The sequence below is a fragment of the Hemitrygon akajei genome, chromosome 20, assembly GCF_048418815.1.
Source record: "Hemitrygon akajei chromosome 20, sHemAka1.3, whole genome shotgun sequence".
Lineage (NCBI taxonomy): Eukaryota > Metazoa > Chordata > Chondrichthyes > Myliobatiformes > Dasyatidae > Hemitrygon > Hemitrygon akajei.
In genome coordinates this window covers 28,898,956-28,921,615 of record NC_133143.1, presented here as the reverse complement: position 1 = coordinate 28,921,615, position 22,660 = coordinate 28,898,956, and the positions used below count along the sequence as shown (strand labels likewise).

The 22,660-nt window shown below is 39.1% G+C and overlaps 1 protein-coding gene across 2 annotated transcripts in view; it reads right to left on the bottom strand.

The window, feature by feature from the left end:
* LOC140713965 (uncharacterized protein C7orf57-like) overlaps positions 1-22,660 on the bottom strand; it is an 84,473-nt gene that overhangs the window by 41,046 nt on the left and 20,767 nt on the right. For both annotated transcript variants that reach the window (XM_073024653.1, XM_073024652.1), the window contains exon 3: positions 15,429-15,623. In XM_073024653.1, coding sequence (XP_072880754.1) covers positions 15,429-15,623 — 195 coding nt within the window. The remainder of the gene's footprint in view (positions 1-15,428; positions 15,624-22,660) is intronic.

Genomic DNA, 22,660 nt, shown 5'->3' with positions numbered 1-22,660 from the left:
TACATAAGTCACCAGGAAATATTCTGAGAGACAAGATCAATTATCATTTGGAAGGACATCGGTTAACCAAACATTGTCAAATACTTTTGAGAGAAGATGTCCAAACAAGGAATAGTTTGTCCCATACAAGTAAGCTTTTTGAGCAATAATAAGAAAGATTTATGCGGATAGTGCAATAAATGTAGGCCCCATCAAATTTAACAAGGCTATTGATAAGGTTCCATGTGGTGAATCCCTAGAATGTAAGCACAGGTATATTAAATTCAGATTTAGCTCAATGGAAATTAGTAAAGAATAAAATTTAGTGGTCATTTATGGGGCATTTGCAAAGATAATAAATCATCTACTCTATGAGATTTGTACCCATGATTTTGACACAAAAGGGACAGTAATTAAAATTTTTCAGAGAACACAAGAGATGTTGACAGTAAGAAAAAAAAGTTGGATTAGAAGAAACTATCAAAGAACTAGTCAAACGGACAGAAAAGCAGCAAATTGAAGATTGAAGACACAAATTTATTTATCACGTGTAGATCAAAACATACAGTGAAATGTGTTATTTCCATTAATAAACAACACTCCTGAGGTTGTGCTGGGGATAGCCTGTATTCATTGCCACACATTCCAGAACAACACAGAACACAAGAGCAACAATAGGAAAACAAGCCACATTCCTACCACCCACCCAACCAAGCACATACACACTCATCCAGCTCAGGACAGGCCTCCTGTAGACTTGGACTCAGACTTGCAGACATCAGTCCTTTGACTTCCCTAGTGGACTCACAAAGTTCGCAGACTCAGGACCTCAACTTCCAGACTTCTGATTGACACTCAGGCCTCCATTCTCGGCATCAACCCCAGGACCTCCAAATCACCAAATAGTAGGCTTTGAGCTCGAGACTCACCAATGACAGGGAACAAAGGCCTTGAACTCCAGTCTCACTGATTTGCATGCCCAGAAGGTTATCAGACCTCATTCCTCCTACCTGTTTGAAACTCCCACTCCGAAACCCACATAAAACTTGCTGACCCAGTGGGAGGGGGGGGGGGGGGGTAGGGGCACTAGCCCTCATCCACACTGGTCTGCCCGCCTGACATCTAACCACAGGTGTCCCACGTCCATGTCACTGGCCTTCAAACCTGGAGCGGAGTTAAACTAAATTCACATGAGCTGTAGTCATAGACAAGCCAAGATAAGGGAATTCTGAGAAGCAGAGGAAGCCTTGAATGCATGCCAGCAAATCGCTGGACATGTATAAATGGTGATGAAGGTAGTGTATGTGATTACTTCCTTATGGTGTCCAAGGCACAGAAAGTAAGGGTTCAGAGAACTTTATAAATCACCAGTTGGGTCACGATAGAATACTTAACTGATAAAAGAACAAGAGCAGAAGCCTGGTGTCTGAGTATGTGTAGCATTCAGAATAAAACATGGAGTGGAAAGCAAATAGAATAAACAGGAACTAAAGCCCATTGCAGAGACAAGGCTGCAAGGTGGTTTAGATCGGAGGGGTATGCGACCATTGCGATGACTACAGTATAATGGAAGGCATAAGGACTGAGAAAGTGGATCTGCTAGTTAATGAAAGTCTTTGGGAAATAAAGAGGGTGACTCAAATTTAGGATACCAAAATATAAAATATTTGGGTAGGCTTGATAATGACCAGAGGTACTTGCAGGAATGATTTGCAAACAGCCTGATAGTAGCCACATAGTAAGTTAAGGTACATAGAAAGAAACACACACAAAATTCAAGACCTGAGTCCTGAAGAAGGGTCTTGTCCTGAAATGTCAACTGTTTATTAATTTCCATGGATGCTGTCTGACCTGCTGGGTTCCTCGAGCATGCTGTGTGTTTTGCTTTGGAATTCCAGCATCTGCAGACTTTCTCATGTTTATGATTGCTTGAAAGACAATTTTCATGGGGATTTATATTATCTTTGATATATCTCTGTAAACTGAAAAATAAATAGATAATCAAGGATAGCCTAAATGAGGAGTTCACAGTGTTTCCAGAAAAGTTACTTATACAGCCAACCTGACATCAGGCTGCACTAGATGGACTGTCATGCAGTGAGATACAATTAATTAATGACCTTGTCATGAAGGTATCACTAGATATTAACAATCATGTTATGATTGAATTTTACATTCAATTTGAGGGAAAGAAGGGTCTCAGACAAGTATATATATTTAAATAAGAATAATTATGAGGACTTGAAAGCAGAACCAGATAAAATGAACTGATAAATTACATTAAGGGATCAGTCAGTCAACTTGCAGTCACAGAGTAACTTACAGAAAATGCAGAACAGAAAACAACGTGGATGAAAAATTCCAATGATAGGCACATCATTTGTGATTAAATAAAAATTTAAAGCTAACATAAAACTGTAAAACTTGAGGAGAGTAAATATAATTGCACAAAGACAAGTATCTGGTCAGAAAACTGGATGGAATACCAAATATGTAACAAATAACTAAAATGTTAATTTAACAGAAAAAAGGCTGGAAAATGAGATCGAGCAAAAAACAGTCATAATTTCTATAGAAATTCAAAATCGAGTTAACAAAGTGAGTGCTTGTCCCATAAAATGTAGGAAACTAATAATGGAAAACAAGGAGATAGCAGATCAATTAAATGGGATATTTGTATCAGTTATCACTTCCTGAACACAAGTAACATTGATGTATATCAAATCTTTGGAAGGGAGGAAGTAACTAAAGAAAGTCACAGTCACAGAAGCAGAGAAAATTATTAGAGCTGCAGGTTTACAATTCTCCATATTCTGATAACCTCATCCACAGATGTTAAAAGAAGTGTCTGATGAGGTAAGCAAAGTTCAAAGTAAATGTATTATCAAATAACATCTGTGTCACCATATACCTTGAGAATAATTTTCTTGCAGGCATTCAGAGTAGAACAAAAATAAAACAATAGACTCAATGAAAAACTACAAAGACTGACAGACACCACAGCAGCCTCTCCAGACTCTGGATTGGGGATTGCCAAAAGTTATGTGGATTTTCTAGCTTAGTCTGTTTTGTCATATGCTTTTGTGATATCATTCTGGAGGAACGTTGTCTCATTTTTTAACTGCATTGCATTTGTGGTTTCTAAATGACAATAAACTGAATCTGAATCTGAAACTGCAAATACAAATAAATAAGTAATACTGAGAACCCAGGTTGTAGAGTCCTTGAAAGTGACTCTATAGGCTGTGAATCAGTTGAAATGAGTGAAGTTATCCATGCTGGTTCGGGAGCCTGATGGCTGTAAAGTAATAACAATTCCTGAAGCCGGTTGTGTAGGACCTGAGGCTCCTCTGACTCTGCCTGATGGCAGCAGCAAAAAGGGAGCATGGCATTGATGATGGGGGTCCTTGAGGACAGATGGTGGTTTTTGTGGCTGTGCCCCTTGTAGATGAGCTCAATGGTGGGAAGGGCTTTTCCTGTGATGGACTGGGCTGTATTCTCCTCCTTTTGTAGGTTTTTCCAGTCTTGGGCATTAGTGTTTCCATACCAAGCAACCAGTCAGGATACACTCCACTCTACATCTATAGAAGCTTGTCGAAGTTTTAGATGACATGATGAAACTGCGCAAAATGCTAAGTAAGTGGGGCACTGTTGTGCTTTCTTTGTAAAGGAACTTCCATGCTGGTGCCAGAACAGACCCTCTGAAATGATAATGCCAAGGAACTTAAGGCTAATGATCCCCTAATGAGGAATGCCTCATGTGTTATGGTTTGTAACTCCAGAAACTAATTGAAAGAAACACACTGGAGCCTAGGAGAATATATATGCTTCGTTTTAGTTTATTGAGGCACGAACTTATGACGTGACGGTGTAATGACATATGCTATTCAAGTACTTATTACGTATAACCTGCAATGAATTATGTAAACAAAGAATGCTTCATCAAACAATGTATTTGCAGTATTACTCAAATATTACTGAGATATTACATACACTATACTCCTTGCTGCTTAGGTATAAATTCCAAAACTTTAGCTCTCAGCTTCGATGGTATAACAACTCTAAATCTCCACATAAGAAAACTACCATCAAGGCCAAGTTTATCCCAGTGCTGAAAAAAATGAGGGAACTAGAATTTCTGTTGCACATTCCAGCCATTTTGGGTGGCACGGTAGACCTGAGACAGTGAAGGCTCTTTTTTGGTTTCCTTTTGGATAATCTCTGCTGTAACAGCAAGACTTTTGATTTGGATTAAAAAGAATATGTCAACAGGAGTGTCCTCTTTTGTAAATTTATCGGGTATATCCTTTTCCAAGAATAACTGTGAAAATCCATCAGCATTTCCGTGATTAGAGGTCCTCTTGAATTCGATCTTGTAATTGTGTTCTCCAAGAAACAGAGCCCATCTCTGCATTCATGCTGCTGTTGTTAGTGGAACACACCTGCGGACTGAAAATGGACACCAGTGGTTGGTGATCAGCAATGATAGTAAACTCTCTCCCATTCAGGTACTGGTTTTACACCTCAAACCGGACTCAAGGCCTCATTGTCAACCTGTAAGTATTTTTTCTCGGCAGTGGTAAGGGAGTATAATGCAAAGGCTATGGGGCATTCACTTCCATCACGCATAGCTTATGACATGACTGCACCTACTCTATACCATAAGGCAAGGCATCACAGACAAATTTCAGAAGGCATTTGATAAGGTCCCACATAGGAGATTGGCGGGTAAAGTCAAAACTCATGGCATTGGGGGGAAGACATTGACATGGATAGAAAACTGGTTGGCAGATAGAAAGCAAAGGGTAGCGGTGAATGGGTGTTTCTCGGAATGGCAGGTGGTGACTAGTGGGGTGCCACAGGGCTCGGTATTGGGACCACAGCTGTTTACAATTTACGTCAATGATTTAGATGAAGGCATTGAGAATAACATCAGCAAATTTGCTGACGATACTAAGCTGGGTGGCAGTGTCACATGTGATGAGGATGTTAGGAGAATTCAGGGTGACTTGGATAGGCTGGGTAAGTGGGCAGATACTTGGCAGATGACATTTAATGTGAATAAGTGTGAGGTTATCCACTTTGGGAGTAAGAACAGGAAGGCAGATTATTATCTGAACGGTGTAGAGTTAGGTAAGGGAGAAATACAAAGAGATCTAGGAGCCCTTGTTCATCAGTCACTGAAGGTGAATGAGCAAGTGCAACAGGCAGTGAAGAAGGCTAATGGAATGTTGGCCTTTATTACAAAGGGAATTGAGTACAAGAGCAAGGAAATCCTCTTGCATTTGTTCAGAGCCCTGGTGAGACCTGGAGTATTGTGTACAGTTTTGGTCTCCAGGGTTAAGGAAGGACATCCTGACTGTAGTGGAAGTGCAGCGTAGATTCATGAGGTTAATTCCTGGGATGTCTGGACTGTCTTACGCAGAGAGGTTAGAGAGACTGGGCTTGTACACGCTGGAATTAAGGAGATTGAGAGGGGATCTGATTGAAATATATAAGATTATTAAGGGATTGGACAAGATAGAGGCAGGAAATATGTTCCAGATGCTGGGAGAGTCCAGTACCAGAGGGCATGGTTTGAGAATAAGGGGTAGGTCATTTAGGACAGAGTTAAGGAAAAACTTCTTCTCCCAGAGAGTTGTGGGGGTCTGGAATGCAATGCCTCGGAAGGTAGTGGAGGCCAATTCTCTGGATGTTTTCAAGAAGGAGCTAGATAGGTATCTTATAGATAGGGGAATCAAGGGATATGGGGACAAGGCAGGAACCGGGTATTGATAGTAAATGATCAGCCATGATCTCAAAATGGCGGTGCAGGCTCGAAGGGCCGAATGGTCTACTTCTGCACCTATTGTCTATTGTCTATTGTCTAAATTTCATTGGGTGATGTGTGAGTACAGTGTCTCATGTCACCATTTCCTTTATCTTTTAGGGAGCCACCTCACGCTGCTTTGTCCTTGGCCATTTCTTCCCAATCTGTAGTACTGAGTTCAAGGGGTAAAGCACAGTAGCCAGTCTTGGCAGGACCCTGTTATAGTAATTGACAAACCCTAAAAGGGACCCCAACCACAACTGTGACACATCCTTTGACCTTGGGGCATCCACCACTGCTTTAATTTTTTCAGCACAGTTGCATAATTCTTGTGTGTCAATGCTTGATTTAAAGAGTTCAAAAATGCTGCGTCGTGCTCTGAGCCCATAATCTTCCAATCTTTTAATACTGTCTTGAGATTTAGGAGATGTTCCATGTCATCTTCACCAGTAACAACGATGTCATCCAGGTAACACTGAGTGCATGGGGACCCTTGCAGCACCTGGTCCATAGCTTTCTGGCTGAGGGCAGGCACAGATGCTACTCCAAAAATAAACCTATTATAGTGATAAAAACCACTTGTGAGTGTTTCTGTTGAGAAAAACTTTGGATTCTTCTTCCACCTGTAGGTAGGCCTCAGTTAAGTCCACTTTGCTGAAGTGTTTCTCTCCAGAGAGGTTTGTAAAGATATCCTCTATCCTGGGCTGATGGTGACCTTTCTTTACTGGGTTGATGGTGACCTTAAAATCAGCACAGATCCTGTCAGACCCATTCTTCTTGGCTACTGGGATGACCGGCATTACCTGCCCAACCTTGGAAAGAATTCCTCTGGCCTAAATGCAATCTTGTTCACTAGCTACTTCATCATGCATGGTATAAGAAACCAGGCTGTGTAAAATGTGGGTGTGGCATTTTCACTTAGAACTATTTTATCTTTGATTTTGTTGATTTTTCCAATACCGTCCTTGTGGCATCATCCAGTACCTTTCTTAATTTGCTTTTGTCCAATTGTATTGCAAGGGATGCATGTGCAGACGGTGGATGGATCTCAAATCAAATTGTTTTTGCCACTCATGACCCCACAATGCTGGCACTGTTGTTTTCCCCACATACAAGCCCAATGTGTCTTGTTGGTTGGTGTATTTCACTGCTGTGAAGATCATTCCCACAGGAGGTATCTTTTCTCCAGTACGAGTTCTTAGTTGGATATCTGCAGCCAGCCAGTGTCCAATTCCATTTCAATTAATTCATTGTTCACTTCCGGATAGTCACTGTTTCCTGTTAGTTTTCACATTATAAATCTCAAGGCTACCCAATCCTTTGTCACTCTTATCATTATCAGATTTTTCATCAACACCATGCAGATTAGTGCTCTGTTTGAAACTGCAACTTGTCTTTTTATGTTTTCTCTTCCCAATGCAGTCCATTTATTGTTGTCTGCCCAACACGCTCTTTGCATGTGTTCTACTTTGTTGCATTTGCTGCAGTTTTCACTTTTAAACCTGCATTGTTCTGGTGTATGTGATCCCCTGGCACAACGGTAACGTCATTTGTTTAGCCAGGGTGGTTTTTGTTCAGATGCTACAATTTTGTTCACACTCAATTGCATCTCTGGCTGCTGTTTACATAGATACAGTGATTTCAACTGTTCTTTTTAAATATGAGTTGAACTTTGGTTAGGAGCTGTTTTTGAATGCTTTCTTGTAAGATTCCACAAACCAAACAATCTCTCATTGCATCATTAAGCCCATCACTGTTCTGACAATGCTAGCTTCTTCGATTCAGCCAAACTGAAATGGGCTCCCCTTCCTTTTGATTCTGCTCATGAAACATATAGCATTCTCCAATCAGCAATGGTTTCAGTTCTAAATATTCCTGCATTACTCTCATAATTCAGCAAAACTCCTTTCAGCTGGTTTGTTTGGAGCAGTCAAACTTCTAAGCAAACTGTATGCTTTCTCACCTATTACATTCAGCAAAACTGACACTTGCTTTCATTAGCTATTTCATTTGCTTCAAAATAGAGCTCAATTTGTTCAGTATACATCATCCAGTTATCTGTTGTGCAATCAAATGCATCTATCTTTCTGATGTAGTCAGACAGTTCTGCTTTTTATTTATTATTATCATCACCCCAGTACTCTGTTTATGAAGCTGGGAATTTTGTTAGTTTTCTGCCTTTTTTTAACTCTAACATCTTGCTCCGCTTGCACAGAAAACACATGCTATGATTTTTTTTATAACTCAGCCATCTTTCTCCCCTTTGCAATGAAAAAAAAAAGTGCTGCACTTCACCAGGCAAGGTAGTCATCTTGAGTTTGTTTTAAAACAACCTCATCACCACTATTATGTCTTGTAACTCCTGAAATTAATCGAAGGAAGAACATGGGAGCCAGGGTGAGCGGGTACACATAGTTTTACTTTAGTGAAGTGTGCACACATGATGTGGTGGTGTAATAACGGATGCCATTCACATACTTCTTACATATCATCTGTAGTGAATTATAAACAAAGAAAGCTGTATCAAACAATATATTTACAGTATTATTGAAATATCAAATACACTATATCATGGACCTCTGGTTTCTTTCTCCAGTAGTCAGTAATCACCTCTTTGGTTTTGCTAACATTAAGTATGAGGTTGTTGTTCTGGTACCATTGAATCAGATTTTCAAATCCCTTCTACATGCTGATTCATCACCACCTTTGATTCAGCCAACTACAGTGGTGTCATCGGCAAACCTAAATATAGAATTGGAGTTGTATTTATCCTCATAGTCAAGAGGTATAAAGTGAGTAAAGCAAAGGGCTAAGCACACAGCTTTGTGATGCACCTGTGCTGATGGAGATTGTGGAGGAGACCTTGTTGCCAATCTGTACTGACTAGGGTCTGCAAGTAAGGATATCAAGGATCCAGTTGCACAAGGAGGTATCGAGGTCTAGGTCTTGGAACTTGGAGATATTTGACACCTTGGCTTTTATCTTTTCAACATTCCCACGATTTGTGAAAGGCTTATTGGATTGGTAAATAGTGAATATAACTCTTTCATTCAAAAAGGCACAGATAGGATACTACCAATCAGTTAGCTTTACGTCTGTCTGGAAGAAAATAGTGGAATACTTTGTTAAAAATGTACCACTACTTTTAGAGAAAAAATAAAACAATTAGGCAAAGTTAGCATAGCTTTGTGAAATAGATATCATATTTGCCAATTAATTTTGCAAATTTACAAGGATGGTGCTGGGAATTTAGGGCCTGAGTTATTGGGAAAAGTTGAATAGGTTAGGACTTTATTCCCTGGAGTGTAGGAGAATGAGGGGAGATTTGATAGAGGTATTCAAAGTTCTGAGGGATATAGATAGGGTAAGTGCAAGTAAGCTGAGGTTGGGCAAGTCTATAACTAAAGGTCATGGATTAAGTGTGGAAGGGGAACATGAGGGGTGAGGAAACTTCTTTACTCTGAAAGTATAGACTAAACTGCCAGCAGAGGTGACGGGTGCAGAAGCAATTTCAACTTCTAACAGAGATTTGGATAGGTACATGGATAGGAGGGGAACGGAAGTCGATGGGACTAGGCAGGATAATAGTTCAGTATGGACTAAATGGGCCAAAGGGCCGGTTTCTATGCTGTAGTGTTCTATGACTCCATGATTCAAATTGGAGATCTTTAAAAATAACCCTCTGTAGATCATGGAGAAGCAATGATCTCATGGGAACTTTTATTTCCAGAAGACATCTTAGAAGATTCAGTATCAAAAACTACCGCAGAAAATATAAGCTCACAAGGTACAAGGTAACATATTGGTGTGAATAAAAGAGACTTTAACATAAATGGTTCTTTATCTTGTTAGGAAGATGTAACATGCTGTGTTGAGTGGTGTTGAGAATTTTTCACAATTTATTTAAATGACTTGGTATGGATTAAGAAAAAACTATAGTTACTAAATTTGCCGATACCGCAAGGATCGTAGGAAAATAAATTGTTAAGAGGATAAAGGAGGCTACAAAGGGATATAAAGAGATCAGATATACAGACAAAGATCTTGTAAATGGAGTAAAAGGTGAGAAAGTGTGAAGCTGTCACTGAACCCTTGTCTTTTCTGAAAATTGGAATTTTACTGTAACATTTGTAAGTTTCTTTACATACTTCCTCCATTAAAACTACTCAGCATTTGCTGCATGCTTGTTTAGTTTCTATATTTATACATTTTAACATTTCACAACTGCCACACACTGCAAAGCTTTCTTAAAATACACTTAAAGTCTTCACTGATTGATTACCTTTTGTTATATCCTCCATCATGACATAATTAATTAGGCTATGCCTCCCCCTCCAGTATTAGAGTGTTGCCCTATAACACCAATATTCTAGCATATTATAGGAATTCTTTAGGAAAGGTGGTCTTTACCTTTAAATTGTTATCCCTATGTCGATGTGTACACGGCTCAGGTAAGATTTGTAGATGACAACATTTACAATCCATTCCTAGCTTCTGTTACTCTCCAATCAGGACCTCTTGTTTTATACTTTCCATCTGCTGCTCACAAAGACCAGTCTCGCTACAAAATGTTGGAGGAACTCAGCAGATCTGGCTGTACCCATGGAAGGAAATACAGAGGTGATGTTTCCGGCCATGACCTTTCCTCTGGGGTGGAGAGGAAGGGGAAAGAAACCAGAATGAGAATGTGGAGGTGGGGGGGGGGGGGGGGAAACGAAGGTAAAGGAGTACAAGCTAGAAGGTGATATGTGAAACCAGGATAGAGGGAAGGTAGGTGGGTAGGTGAAACAGGATGAAGTGAGGAGGTGGGAGGTGACAGTTGGAAGATGTAAAGGGCTGAAGAAGAAGAAATCTGATAGAGGATGAGAGTGGACAATGGGAGAAAGGAATGGAGGAAGGGACACCAGAGGGAGGTGATAAGCAGGTGAGGAAAGAGAAGTGGTTAGAGAAGAGCCATGATGAGGAATGGAAGAAGGGTGAAGAGGGAAGAGATAGAGAAATTACCCGTCATTAGAAAAATCGATGTTCGTGCCATCAGGTTGGAGGCTACCCAGACAAAGAGCTATTGCTCCTCCAACCTGAGAGAAGCTTCATTGTTGGGGTACAGCCATATACCAACACAATGGAATGGGGATGGGGAATGGAAATTAAATGGTTGGCCACAGGAAATCCTGCTTGCTGCTAACGGAGCAAAGGTCCTCCAGTCTACACTGGGTTTCACCGATGTAGAGGAGGCTACTCTGGGTGCACTACTTTTCTATTAAACATCATACATATCGTCCCAAACTGGTATAAGATGTCCTTTCCATTTAGGACTCTCAAATGATGCTACTTGTCCTCCTTAATTATTGGGTTCTTTTTAACCGTCACATTGTGTTTTCCATCATTGTCTCCTCTTTGGATACCAATGCCCACTCCATGACATCATGACCATGATTCTGGCAGTCCTTCCTCCGAATGGTCCTGAATCCCATTTGATTTTCTGTTATTCTGTATATTGTCAATTTCAACAACCATCTTCTGTGCCCTTGTTGCAAGGGATGGCTGAAGTCTACAACAAATTATCCAGAGATCTCTCCTCTCCCTTATGCACTGGAGTATCTTTGTTTCACTTAATGGCTGAGTGAGCAGATTAAATTCAAAGGAGTAGTCTCCACTGCAGATATTCAACCAAGATAATCTCGCTGCCCACAAACTCCCACATTACAATCCAATTATCTGCTTTATCATATTTTACTCTATATTAAAAATTCACTAACTTTTCTTTATGTAGTATCCCCATTAAGATTTATGTGCTCCCTTCCAAGTGATTTTATATTTTAACCCTGCAATTTCCAACTATCATTAGCACCTGCTCAACAATGCACCACTCCAATTATACACTGAACTTATCACCATGATAAACAATCTGCCTAATGGTGTCTGCTTGCGTAATCTCCTCCCCTGTGATCCTCCCACTGCCCTTTCCACCCAATACTAAATCACCTTGACTAAAAATGTGCTTATTAACTACAGCTACCATGTATTTGGCAATTTCTGCATTTTAATCTACCTTTTGGTGTGATGTAAGCATTTTAAATACATCATGCTAATTAATGAAATATTCAAAAGAAATTTAAATACTTTTTGCTTCAATTTTACATAGAGTGCAATAAAAATGTGTCTAATCAATACAGAATTTGAATGTTAAATGTGCAAATATCCACTTCAGCAGGATGGTAATTATCAATTAGCATCAAAATTAATTCCTTAATTAATTAACAGCGACATCTTATTATCCCACTTAGCACATGATTTCCCCCCTTAAGTCTAACCTTTGAATTAACAGGTGGGTGGCTATTTCTTGTTAGCAAGATTTAGAATCCCAAATGGTGTAATGACTTTTCTTGTATTTATTAAAAATAATGGGCTGATTGACTTTTAAAGTCCTAATTTTCTTCTCCTGGATTTCATCACAACATCCATTTTTATTGCAGTCTTGTTGCAGGCAGTTCAATGGTCAGCACAGGGACATACAAACAATAGAAAACCATTTACTCAGACAATGGTTCTAAACATACTGATTAGTTGAACTGACTAGACATCCCAGTATATCACATTTAATAATCTCAAGAAACATTTTTATGTCACCAACAATGAACATACTGTAAATTAATAAACTGCATATGTAATGTGATTGATTTTCTGTATATTTCCCAGAAGAAATCACCCAGTCCACTATAAGTTACATTGTAAAATTGTTGATACAGTGCATATACAATCACAGTTGGTCAGCTGCCTTGCCAGGGATAAGGACTTGTCCTAATATTTATCTAAAATCATCCTAGTCATCCAATTATAGATTTATGTTTTTCCAACTCATTAGACAGATCAGATGCAACAGAGTAAGAGGACTGGTTGCTAGATACCATTGGGCAGAATACAAAAGGGTGAAGGCATGTACCTCCAGGCTCAAGCTATCCTACTGTTATCAGGGTCTGGAATGGACCTTTTCTACAATAAGATAGACTTAACCTCCCAATGTACCTCATTATGACCTGGCACTTTATTGCTTACCTGCACTGCATTTGCTCTGTAGATTTTAACTTGATTCCATACTGCTTTTGATTTACTTTATTCATATATCTTATTGTGTAAAGATTTGATTTGTATGAACAGTATGCAAGACAAGCTTTTCACTGTATCTTGGTGCCTATGACAACAATAAACCAATACCAATAGATACTACCATTTCATAGAGCTTCACAAGCTGAAGGGACTAAAGCACAATCTTACACATAGAAATCAGCATGATAAACCATTTTCAGGAAACCTATTTTGGAGTTGTAAATATTGTTTCCCCAACACCTTGTAATGCAGATTAATTGGTGTTAAGAAAGAAACAACTCAATACAGCATAACTATAAAAATGATTGATAAACAATGAATTATAATTCTATGACCTCCTGAATTTTATACATATTTATTCTGTTTTCGCATTTTTCGTGGGAAACAAGAACAAAACATCTCAATTACAGTAGATCAATTCTGCCATCTGCTGGCTGAAAACTTTTCATGCAGTTACATCACAGTACTGCGCTGATGTATTTTCCTTTTTTTGCCAAATGCCAAATCACCACAGATGCTTTAAAACTCCAGAATCATGCAAAACTGGTCCAAGACTCCACTGTCCCTTTGAGGGCATGTTTAATGTTACCATTAACCAGCTGGTGATCCCAGTATAAAATATCCTGACTTATTCTGAGTACAGTGGGCAACTTAAACTGACCTGCTTTGCTGTTAAGGGCAGCTCAGATTATACTACCGGTACTTCACAGATAGCTATCAAAGCATTAAAGGAAACATTCCTTTGAATGAGTAATTACATGTGAATACATCACTGGGAATCCAAAAATATATCCCATTGTAAAACTTCTCACCAACAGACCAAATGAAAATGCCTGGGAATGGGACTGCCCAGAACCACATTTTTGCAAGCTTTGTGATTCAGTTTTAATGAAAACTAAAAGGCAATGACAATCAAGCAATCATAACTTTCCATCCAGATCGGTCTTGTACTTGACACAACACAGAGGAATTGGATATACACTCTGGAGGCCAATGGTGGCTACTTCTTTGTTTGCACTATTTTTACTAATTGGTGAGTACAGTTCTTTGCAGATTTAAACAAATCTCTTTCTCACATCTTTTCTCACATGATATTAATCTCCTGGATATTTACACATACATGCATGGCTTATAATGTTCACAAATGCATAACACATGGCTATCCTACAGACAGCTCCTAAATTTATGATTTCACCTGACTACACCTCCCCCCATCTTTACCTACTCACCAATATGACAACTCAACCCCACTTCCCTCGTCAATCCTGAACATCGATTCCCCCACATTACTGCTAGACTCTCATCCACCAACATGATTAGTGGCAACCAAACTTCACTCAGGTCCATTCCCATTGCCTACTGTTTGGTGCCGACTATTCTTTCAATATCTGTACAGTAGCCCCACCTCTAAACCTCTCTCCCCCACTACTCCACATCGTGGACTTACCGATTTTCCTGTGTACATCCTGCCCTGGAAACTGTGAAAAAGAATATTGATTTGGCAAGGTCTGCCCAGTGGCGCACAATACCTTGGTCTTCTTTGAACTAGCCCTAACTCATGAGCTTTTCAGTTCCAAAGGAATTCACTTCTAATCCATGAGCAGCAGAGAACCAACTGATGCTGAAGGACACAGACAATAACCGTAAAGTTATAGTATAAGATTCAAATGAGGCAAGCTTCTTTTGTTGCAGGAAATATAGACAACAAAAATGGATCAAATCTCCCCCTGGAAAATTTATAGGCACTCTACTTCAAGCTGAATACATGGAAGTGACTAACTGAAGAAAAACTAATGAGATGCTGTTGGTCAGGCATCTCCAAAACCTATATGCCAAGTAGCAAGCTTCACTTCTACATAACTTAACCAGACAAGATTAGAAACTCATGGAATGTTATTCTCACCATATCATCGAAGCACCAAAGTTGTTGTGTCATCAGAAATCATCCAATTGTTTTGTTATTGCTGCTAATAAATTCCAATGTACATTCTCAAATCTTTAAAATAAATTGTTCTCTGGTGTTTGTAATGTTTAACTACAGCTTCAGTTCTGGTAGGCGAATATAATTTGTAAAGTAAGGAAAAACACTTCTCATAACTGGCTTTCGAATGCAATTACTTTACCTTGTTAATATTCACATAAATTATGATTTACTGACAGAAATTATGAAGCTGTTACTTAATTATAATTACATCCTGGTTTTATGTACAGATTAAAGATGTTACCAAATATAACTAATGGTGAAATATTAAGTTCTCAGAATGGATAGATAAAATTCAGTACTTCTTTTCCTATTTTCTAGAATTAGTGAATATAGTTATTCAGACATCTAGAAAACTTTTAATCAATTGCCACACATTTAATTAACATACAAGTGGTCTTCACTAAATCATGTATGAAGAATTTAAGAATTATCATGAAGTTCCAACTGCCATAATAAACCAAATGAATTATAGTTCTTATCTGTAACTATCTCACAAGTGGGTTAACCAATTGCACAATTACTCTTCAAATAAAATGACTTCCTTCTTACCTGCCCTGCCTCCTTGTTTGGCTAACTTTACATAATCTGAATCTGTGTCCCTAATCCATAATCTGCGTCTCTCAAAAGCAATCTCCTTGTGAGGCTCTGCAAGGTCACTCAAACCTGGGATCTGGGAAGGCGGTGGAAGCTGCAGTTGGCTCTTGTCAGTTTGATCTGGTTTCCGAGGAATGTGGTAAAACCAATCTATAAAAGGCAAAAAGCATTACAATATGTGGCAGTGTTCTCAGATTTCTTCTCTAACTGGCTTGTTACATACTTCAAACAATTTTATAAGTAACTTTGTGAAATTGATGTACATAGTGATGTTAATTTAGCTAGCCGAAGTGGACTAAGTTTGACATCTTGCCCATCAGTCAAGTTAATTTTATGTACATAACAATTCTCCAATCAGTATTCATTTCTGGAGAAGTTACGCTGCTCAAGTGGAAGAAAATTATGTAGTTTCTACTTTGTTCTTTAAATAAGACTATTTTATGAGTAGATAAACTTTGCTGTACAATTAACCGTTTGCTATATAACGTGGCCCAGTGTTGGTACTCTAACTCATCCATTAATGTTGTTGTCAATTAATTACCCCATTATTAAAATGTTATTCCAATTAATTGTTCTGCTTTATTGATTCACTGCTTATTTTGGAATAATCTCATTATTGTTCTAGCTATCACCCAGTTCACACTACTCAACCTTTATGAAACGTTGTTTCATCTTTTCATAAGTGTCTTGAGTATAATATATAGGCTGCCACTACGTGAGGGTGTGCTGCACTCTTAGAGATGCCGTCTTTCAGATGCTAAACTGAGAGGAGAAGGGGGGGGGGGATGGAAGGGAGGGAAATGGAAGGGAAGAAGGGGAGGGGAGAGAAGGGAAGGAGGGGAGGGGAGGAGAGAGGGGGAGGGAAGGGGAGGAGAAAGGGGGAGAGGTGGGAGGAGGAGAGGAGAGAGGAGGAAAGAGGAGAGGAGGGACAAGCTGCACCATTCAATACTCATAAATAAGAACACAAGAAATGGGAACTTGTGGAGACCAGTTTACCCTTTGAGCCCATTCCACCATTCAATAAGATCATGGCTGATCTAATCTTACACTCAGCTCCAGAATATTGATGGCAACAGTGCTATGGCCATTGACATCAACAACAGATGTTTACATTTACTCTGTTGTATAAAAACATTATCACCACCTATTACAGTTGTCAAGTCTTCCTAAATGCAAACATAGAATGCTCTATTTTCTGAGAAGTCACTGAAGTAACTAAGCATTATACAGTCATCAGAAAACATCCCTCCTTTCCTTACAAATTGAAATAAAATCTTTGATTAGGCAATTAATTAAAGATGGGTTGATCTAAGCCATTTTTCTGAGGAAAAATATTTTCTGGGGCTGGCAAGATTGACGTCCAACAATCGCAATTATCTTCCAATGCACAAAATATATTCTTTTCATTCAATGTCCATTGAATTCAAGGCTTTTTAATTCTACATTCAATCAAATGCTTGACATCAAGGGCAGTCACTTCCAGCTTATCTCTGGAATTTATTTCTTTGGCCCCAAGATTGTGATTGAGACCTGGAACCAATTTCTCCCATTAAAAGCCAAACTAGACATTGGTAAGCATACTAATGCTGCTTGACACCCTCTATCAATGATACCTTGCATGAACAATTGATTGTATGTGGTCTGCATGACAATATCTGCACTGGGTTTCTGCTGTTGCAGGGCAATTTTCCACATTGTCAAGTAGATGTCAGTATTGTAACCGAACACTTACAATGCAGCATATTCTGGGTATAAGCCGTCATTTTACCAGCCTCTAATTGTCTAGTTTCAAAGCTCTCGTTGCATCCAGAGTTCTCTGAATGTGAAGTGAATCAATGATGAGAATCTCAGGAGGAAGCCAAGATGAATTATCTGCATTTCATCAACTTAAAAAGCCAAAAGATACAGAAACTGTATTTTTAGAATTACAACACAAAAATAGAAATGGGAAATAAGAAAAAAAACAAATACACGTTTGTAGAATCCTGTCTCTCCACATTAGATGTTTAAAGTGCAAAGTATGGAATAAAAGAAAAACAGTTACAAGTAAAATATTGAATCATGGATGAAATAGCAGAGAAAGGTACCCTGCAGCCAATCAATCTGGCATCTGTTATTGATTAATTCTATATTATTCTGCTCATATTCCCTGAATTCCCCCTCCAGATTTTACCACACTATGGCAGCGGCTGAATAATCTACCAACGTAGATACATCCTTGATGTGTGGGAGGAAGTTGCAGCACCCAGAAGAAATCCATGCAATCAAGGGAGAACGTGCACCTTCCACACCGACAGAGGTGAGAACTGAAATCGGTTCACTGGAGCGAGTGAGACAGCAATCCTATCAGCTGCAAAGTGTGTGCCACAAGGACAAAACATTTGGTTTTCTACATTAATCAAGCAAGATATTATTATTTTAAAAATATTCTTGTATTAATGTTATGTCCTGAAAAGTATTCCAAAACTAAGGATATGTCATTGATGATGCTCTAAAGAATCAAAACAGGGAGTTAGCTATATGTAATATTTATAGATTTTGATTTTTAATCATCTTTATAAGGACATAAATTTCCTAAAGCCAAACACATAGCAAAACTAGGGATCTAAAAAATCAACTGTTTCCTTGTTAGAGTCTAATTGAGGTATTTGCAGTGACTGGCATTTATTTTGTCACCAAGGTGTGATTCATTCATAACCTCAATAAAGGGAATAATCATGACAGGCAAGATTAAGAAGCAGTCAATATTAGAACTCTAGTCTGCTACATATGTCTTTCTCCACTGCTTACTGCAACATATAAATCAATATGTCAGTACAGCATTGTGTAAACAGAAATAAATCATTCCAGGAATTAGGCATTACAATAAGAGAACTTGGCCTGATTGAGATATAATAATATGAATGGTACATAAGTCTTAAAAAGGCAGCAGGATAATGCTGCACAGTGCAGGCTGTACAGTTGCTAATGTCAAATGGTAGCCCCATTGCCACTAGTGGAGGCCCATTTATATATAAATTAGAAATGGGGAAGGTGCTTTGGGGATAGCAGTGTAACTGAACTCAAAATTTCTAGTTTCCAGCAATTTCTATAGATTTTAATTTCAGGGTAATGTCAATTTTTCCCTATCAATGTCTCACTCGCACTTCACCTCATTAACAAGGATTTCAATTGCAAAAGCCTGTAAGTAAGCTGGGTTGAGAGAAGCCGAGTTGTTAACAGTCCTACAGCCTGAGGTCCAAATTACAGAGGGGGATCCAATAGTTAGAAGGATGGTAGGGGCGAGAAGCAGATAATATTGTAGAGCTTAGGTCCAGTCATCATGGGAGGTCATTTGTGATCTAGGGCCTGATCATAAGAGTAAACATGGCTGCAGGAAGCATTTGACCTGATGATGGCTGAAATGGAGATGATTGGGAGGCCCCAGTAGTATTGTCCCATAGGAAATGTGGTGTGCAAATGGGATCACTGGGCATGGGAATGTCAGGAGACATTCTTTATAATGGAATAAGGGAGAAGCAGATGTAGATTGAGATAAAGGACAAATTCCAATGATAACTAGGAGATCCTGCCTATTGCAAAGTGCTTCAATAGTTGACTGTGCAGTAACTAGTTGGGCACCCTGTTTTGCTCCTGTCAATATAGGTATAGATCCAATTTAGGCTTTATCTCTCTCAATAAAAGTGGACAGATTTAAGCCATAGGCTAGCAATGTAGTTAACAAAATAAACATCAACACCCCTGCAACTAAGAATCTTCTCGTCACAGATATTAGCTATAAAGGTACATTTCTCTATTATCTTCTTCACATCTGTTTTCACTTGTCAGTAATTTTTACATTCAGTAAAAATATAAGGGTTATTGAAATGAGAGCCTATAATATTAATCCAATAAATTTAATCCCATGGTGTTAATTACTAAAATGTTATAAGCATGTTGGATGATCGCTGTTAAAATTTCATCCAATTTGTTTTGATGTTGTTCTATTTTTTTAATATTAACCTCTGATCAAACCTAATCACACCCATTTTCATAAATTAATGTACATTCCAGGATCGAGTGTCATACTAGTTGTAAGCAGTACAAGCAGGCCTTCTAAAGTACTGTATGTCATATTTTGGAACCTGTCGTCACTTGAGCCCTATGTGCCGGATAATGGTGAGAACAGCGTTATTGTTAAGTAAAAATCTACTGAGTCCTCACTTCCACATATTGCCATGTCAAGTAAAAAATGAGCTTCCTAACACTTAACTTCCATTGTCTAACTCAACGGAAATGCCTTCAATTAGTTCCACTATTATTTCAGACATTGCCATTATTTCTTATCTATTTTATTTAGAGAAATAGCATGAACAGGCCCTTCTGGTCCTGAGAGCCATGCTGCCCGGCAACTTAACTATTTAATGCTAACCTTATCACAGAACAGTTTACAATGACCAATTAACCCACTAACCAGTTCATCTTTGGACTGTGGTTGCAAACTGAAGCAGCCAGAGGAAAGCCACGGTCATGGGGAGAATATACAAACTCTGTGCAGACGGTGCTGGAATTGAACTCCAAACCCTGGCGCTCTGAGCTGTCATAGTGTTGCGCCAGCTGCTATGCTACCATAGTGACCAATGTCATATAGATCCATTATAACCAATATCATTTTCCTCTTTGCAATATCATCCAAAGATGTAATAGTTTGCAAGTATAAACTGATTAGAATGAGACTAATGGGATTGCTTCGCAGGGAGCAGGCATGCGCCCAAATAGAATGAATGGTCTCCTTCTGTGCCATAATAATTAAGAATGAATTACCTAATTGGACCTCTGCATCACCTTTCTTGGCCCCTCAATTGCCTCCATAGAACAATATTTTTTTCAGCTTATCTGATTGGTCGATATCAACATCCAATTACCTAGCTAGAATAGTAATAATAGTAACAGCTTTCATAGGGTTGTACAGCACAGAAACTGGACCTTCAGCCACCACGTCCAAGTCCACCATTGTACTTAATCTGCGTGCCTCATTTGGTCCAGGGCCTCCACACCTTGGCAATTCAATTACTTCTTAAATGTTGAGAGTTCCTGCCTCAACTACTTTCACATATTAGAATCAGAATCAGGTTTAACATCACTGGTATATGTTGTGGCAGCAGTACATTGCAATACATTAAAAAATCATACATTACAATAAGAAATATATTTATATAAAATTAATTAAATAAATAGTGCAAAAAGAGAGAATTTTTTTTAAAATGGTGAGTTAGTGATCATGGGTTCATTGTCCATTCTGAAATCTGATGGCAGTGGGCTAGAAACTTACCTAAAATGCTGAGTGTGTGTCTTCAGGCTCCTGCACCTCCTCCTTGATGGTAGCAATGAGAAAGTATGTCCTGGGTGACAGGGGTCCTTAATGATGGTTACTACATATTCGAGGCATTACCTTATGAAGATGTTCTCAATGCCCATGATGGAGCTGGCTGAATTTGTAACTTTCTGCAGTTTTTTTTCCGATCCTGGGCAGTGGCCCCTCCATACCAGATGGTGATGCAAAGAGTTAGAATACTCTCCACAGTACATCAGTAGAAATTTGCAGTTTTTTGTGACATACCAAATCTCCTGAAACTCTTGATGAAATACAGCCATTGTTGTGCCTTCTTTGTAATTGTATCAATATGTTGGGCCCATGATATCAGATGTTGATATCCAGTAATTTGAAACTACTCCCCCTTCCCACTGCTGATTCCTAGATGAGGCTGGTGTATGTTCCCACAACTTTCCCTTCCTGAAGGCCATAATCAATTCCTTAATCTTACTGATGTTGAGTGCAAGTTTGTTGGTTGTCATTTTGACAACACTCAACCAGGTGATCTACTGTATCTCACTCTGGTATGCCTCCTCATTACCATCTGAAATTCTGCCAACAATAGTTGTGTCATCAGCAAATTTATAGGGTGTGTTTAAGCTTTGCCCAGCCACATTGTTGTGGGTGAAGAGAGAATAGAACACTGGGCTAAGCACGCATCCTTCAGGTGCACAAGTGTTCGAGTGTTAATTGTCAGTGAGGAGGAGATGTTATTTCTGATCTGTATGGACTGTGGTCTCCCAATGAGGAAGTCAAGGATCCTGTTGCAGAGGGAGGTACAGAGGCCCAGGTTTTGGAACTTGTTGATTAGTACTGAAGTGTTGAACACTGAGCTGTAATCAATAAACAACAGCCTAATATAAGTACTGCTTTGGTCCAGGTGATCCAAGACTGCGATTGCATCCGCTGTAGACCTATTGTGGTAATAGGCAAAATGAACTAGATCCAGGTACTTGCTTAGGCTAGAGTTGATTCTGGCCATGATCAACCTCTCAAAGCACTTCACCACTCATAGGTGAGTGTAGCTGGACGATGAGCAATGAAGCAGCTCACCCTGTTCTTCTTGGGCACTGGTATGATCATCACCCCTTTTGAAGTAGGTAGGAACCTCCAACTGCAACTGTGAGACATTGAAGCTGGCCTTGAACATTCCCACAGGTAAGTTGGCACAGATTTTCAATGCCCTACTATCAGTGCCTAACACCCTAATGAAAGATTTTCTGACGTCGACCTCTGACAATTAGCACATTACAGATTCCCTGTAAATCTCTATCTCTCATGTATTCCCATGCCCTCTTACTTTAAATACTGTCATCAAAGGAAAATACACTCTGTAGCCATGTTATTAGGTACACCTTACATCAACCAATCATGTGACAGCAACTGCATGCATAAAAGCATGCAGACATGGTTAAGAGGTTCAGTTGTTGTTCAGACCAAACATCAGAATGGGAAAGAAATCTGATCTAAGTGACTTTGACTGTGGAATGATATTTGGTGCCAGATGGGGTGGTTTGAGTATCTTATAAACTACTGGTCTGCTGGGATTTTCATGCATAACATGCTCTAAAATTTAAAGAGAATGGTGTGAAAAACAAAAAAAAAATCCTGTGAGCAGCAGTTCTGTGGATGAAAACACCTTGTTAATGAGAGAGGTCAGAGGAGAATGATCAGACTGCTTCAAGCTGACAGGAAGGTGACTGTAACTCAAGTAACCATGCATTACAACAGTGTTGTGCAGAAGAGCATCTCTGAACATACAATAGGTCAAACCTTGAAGTGGATGTGTTCCAGCAGTAGAAGACTATGAATATACATTGTGTCCACTTTATTA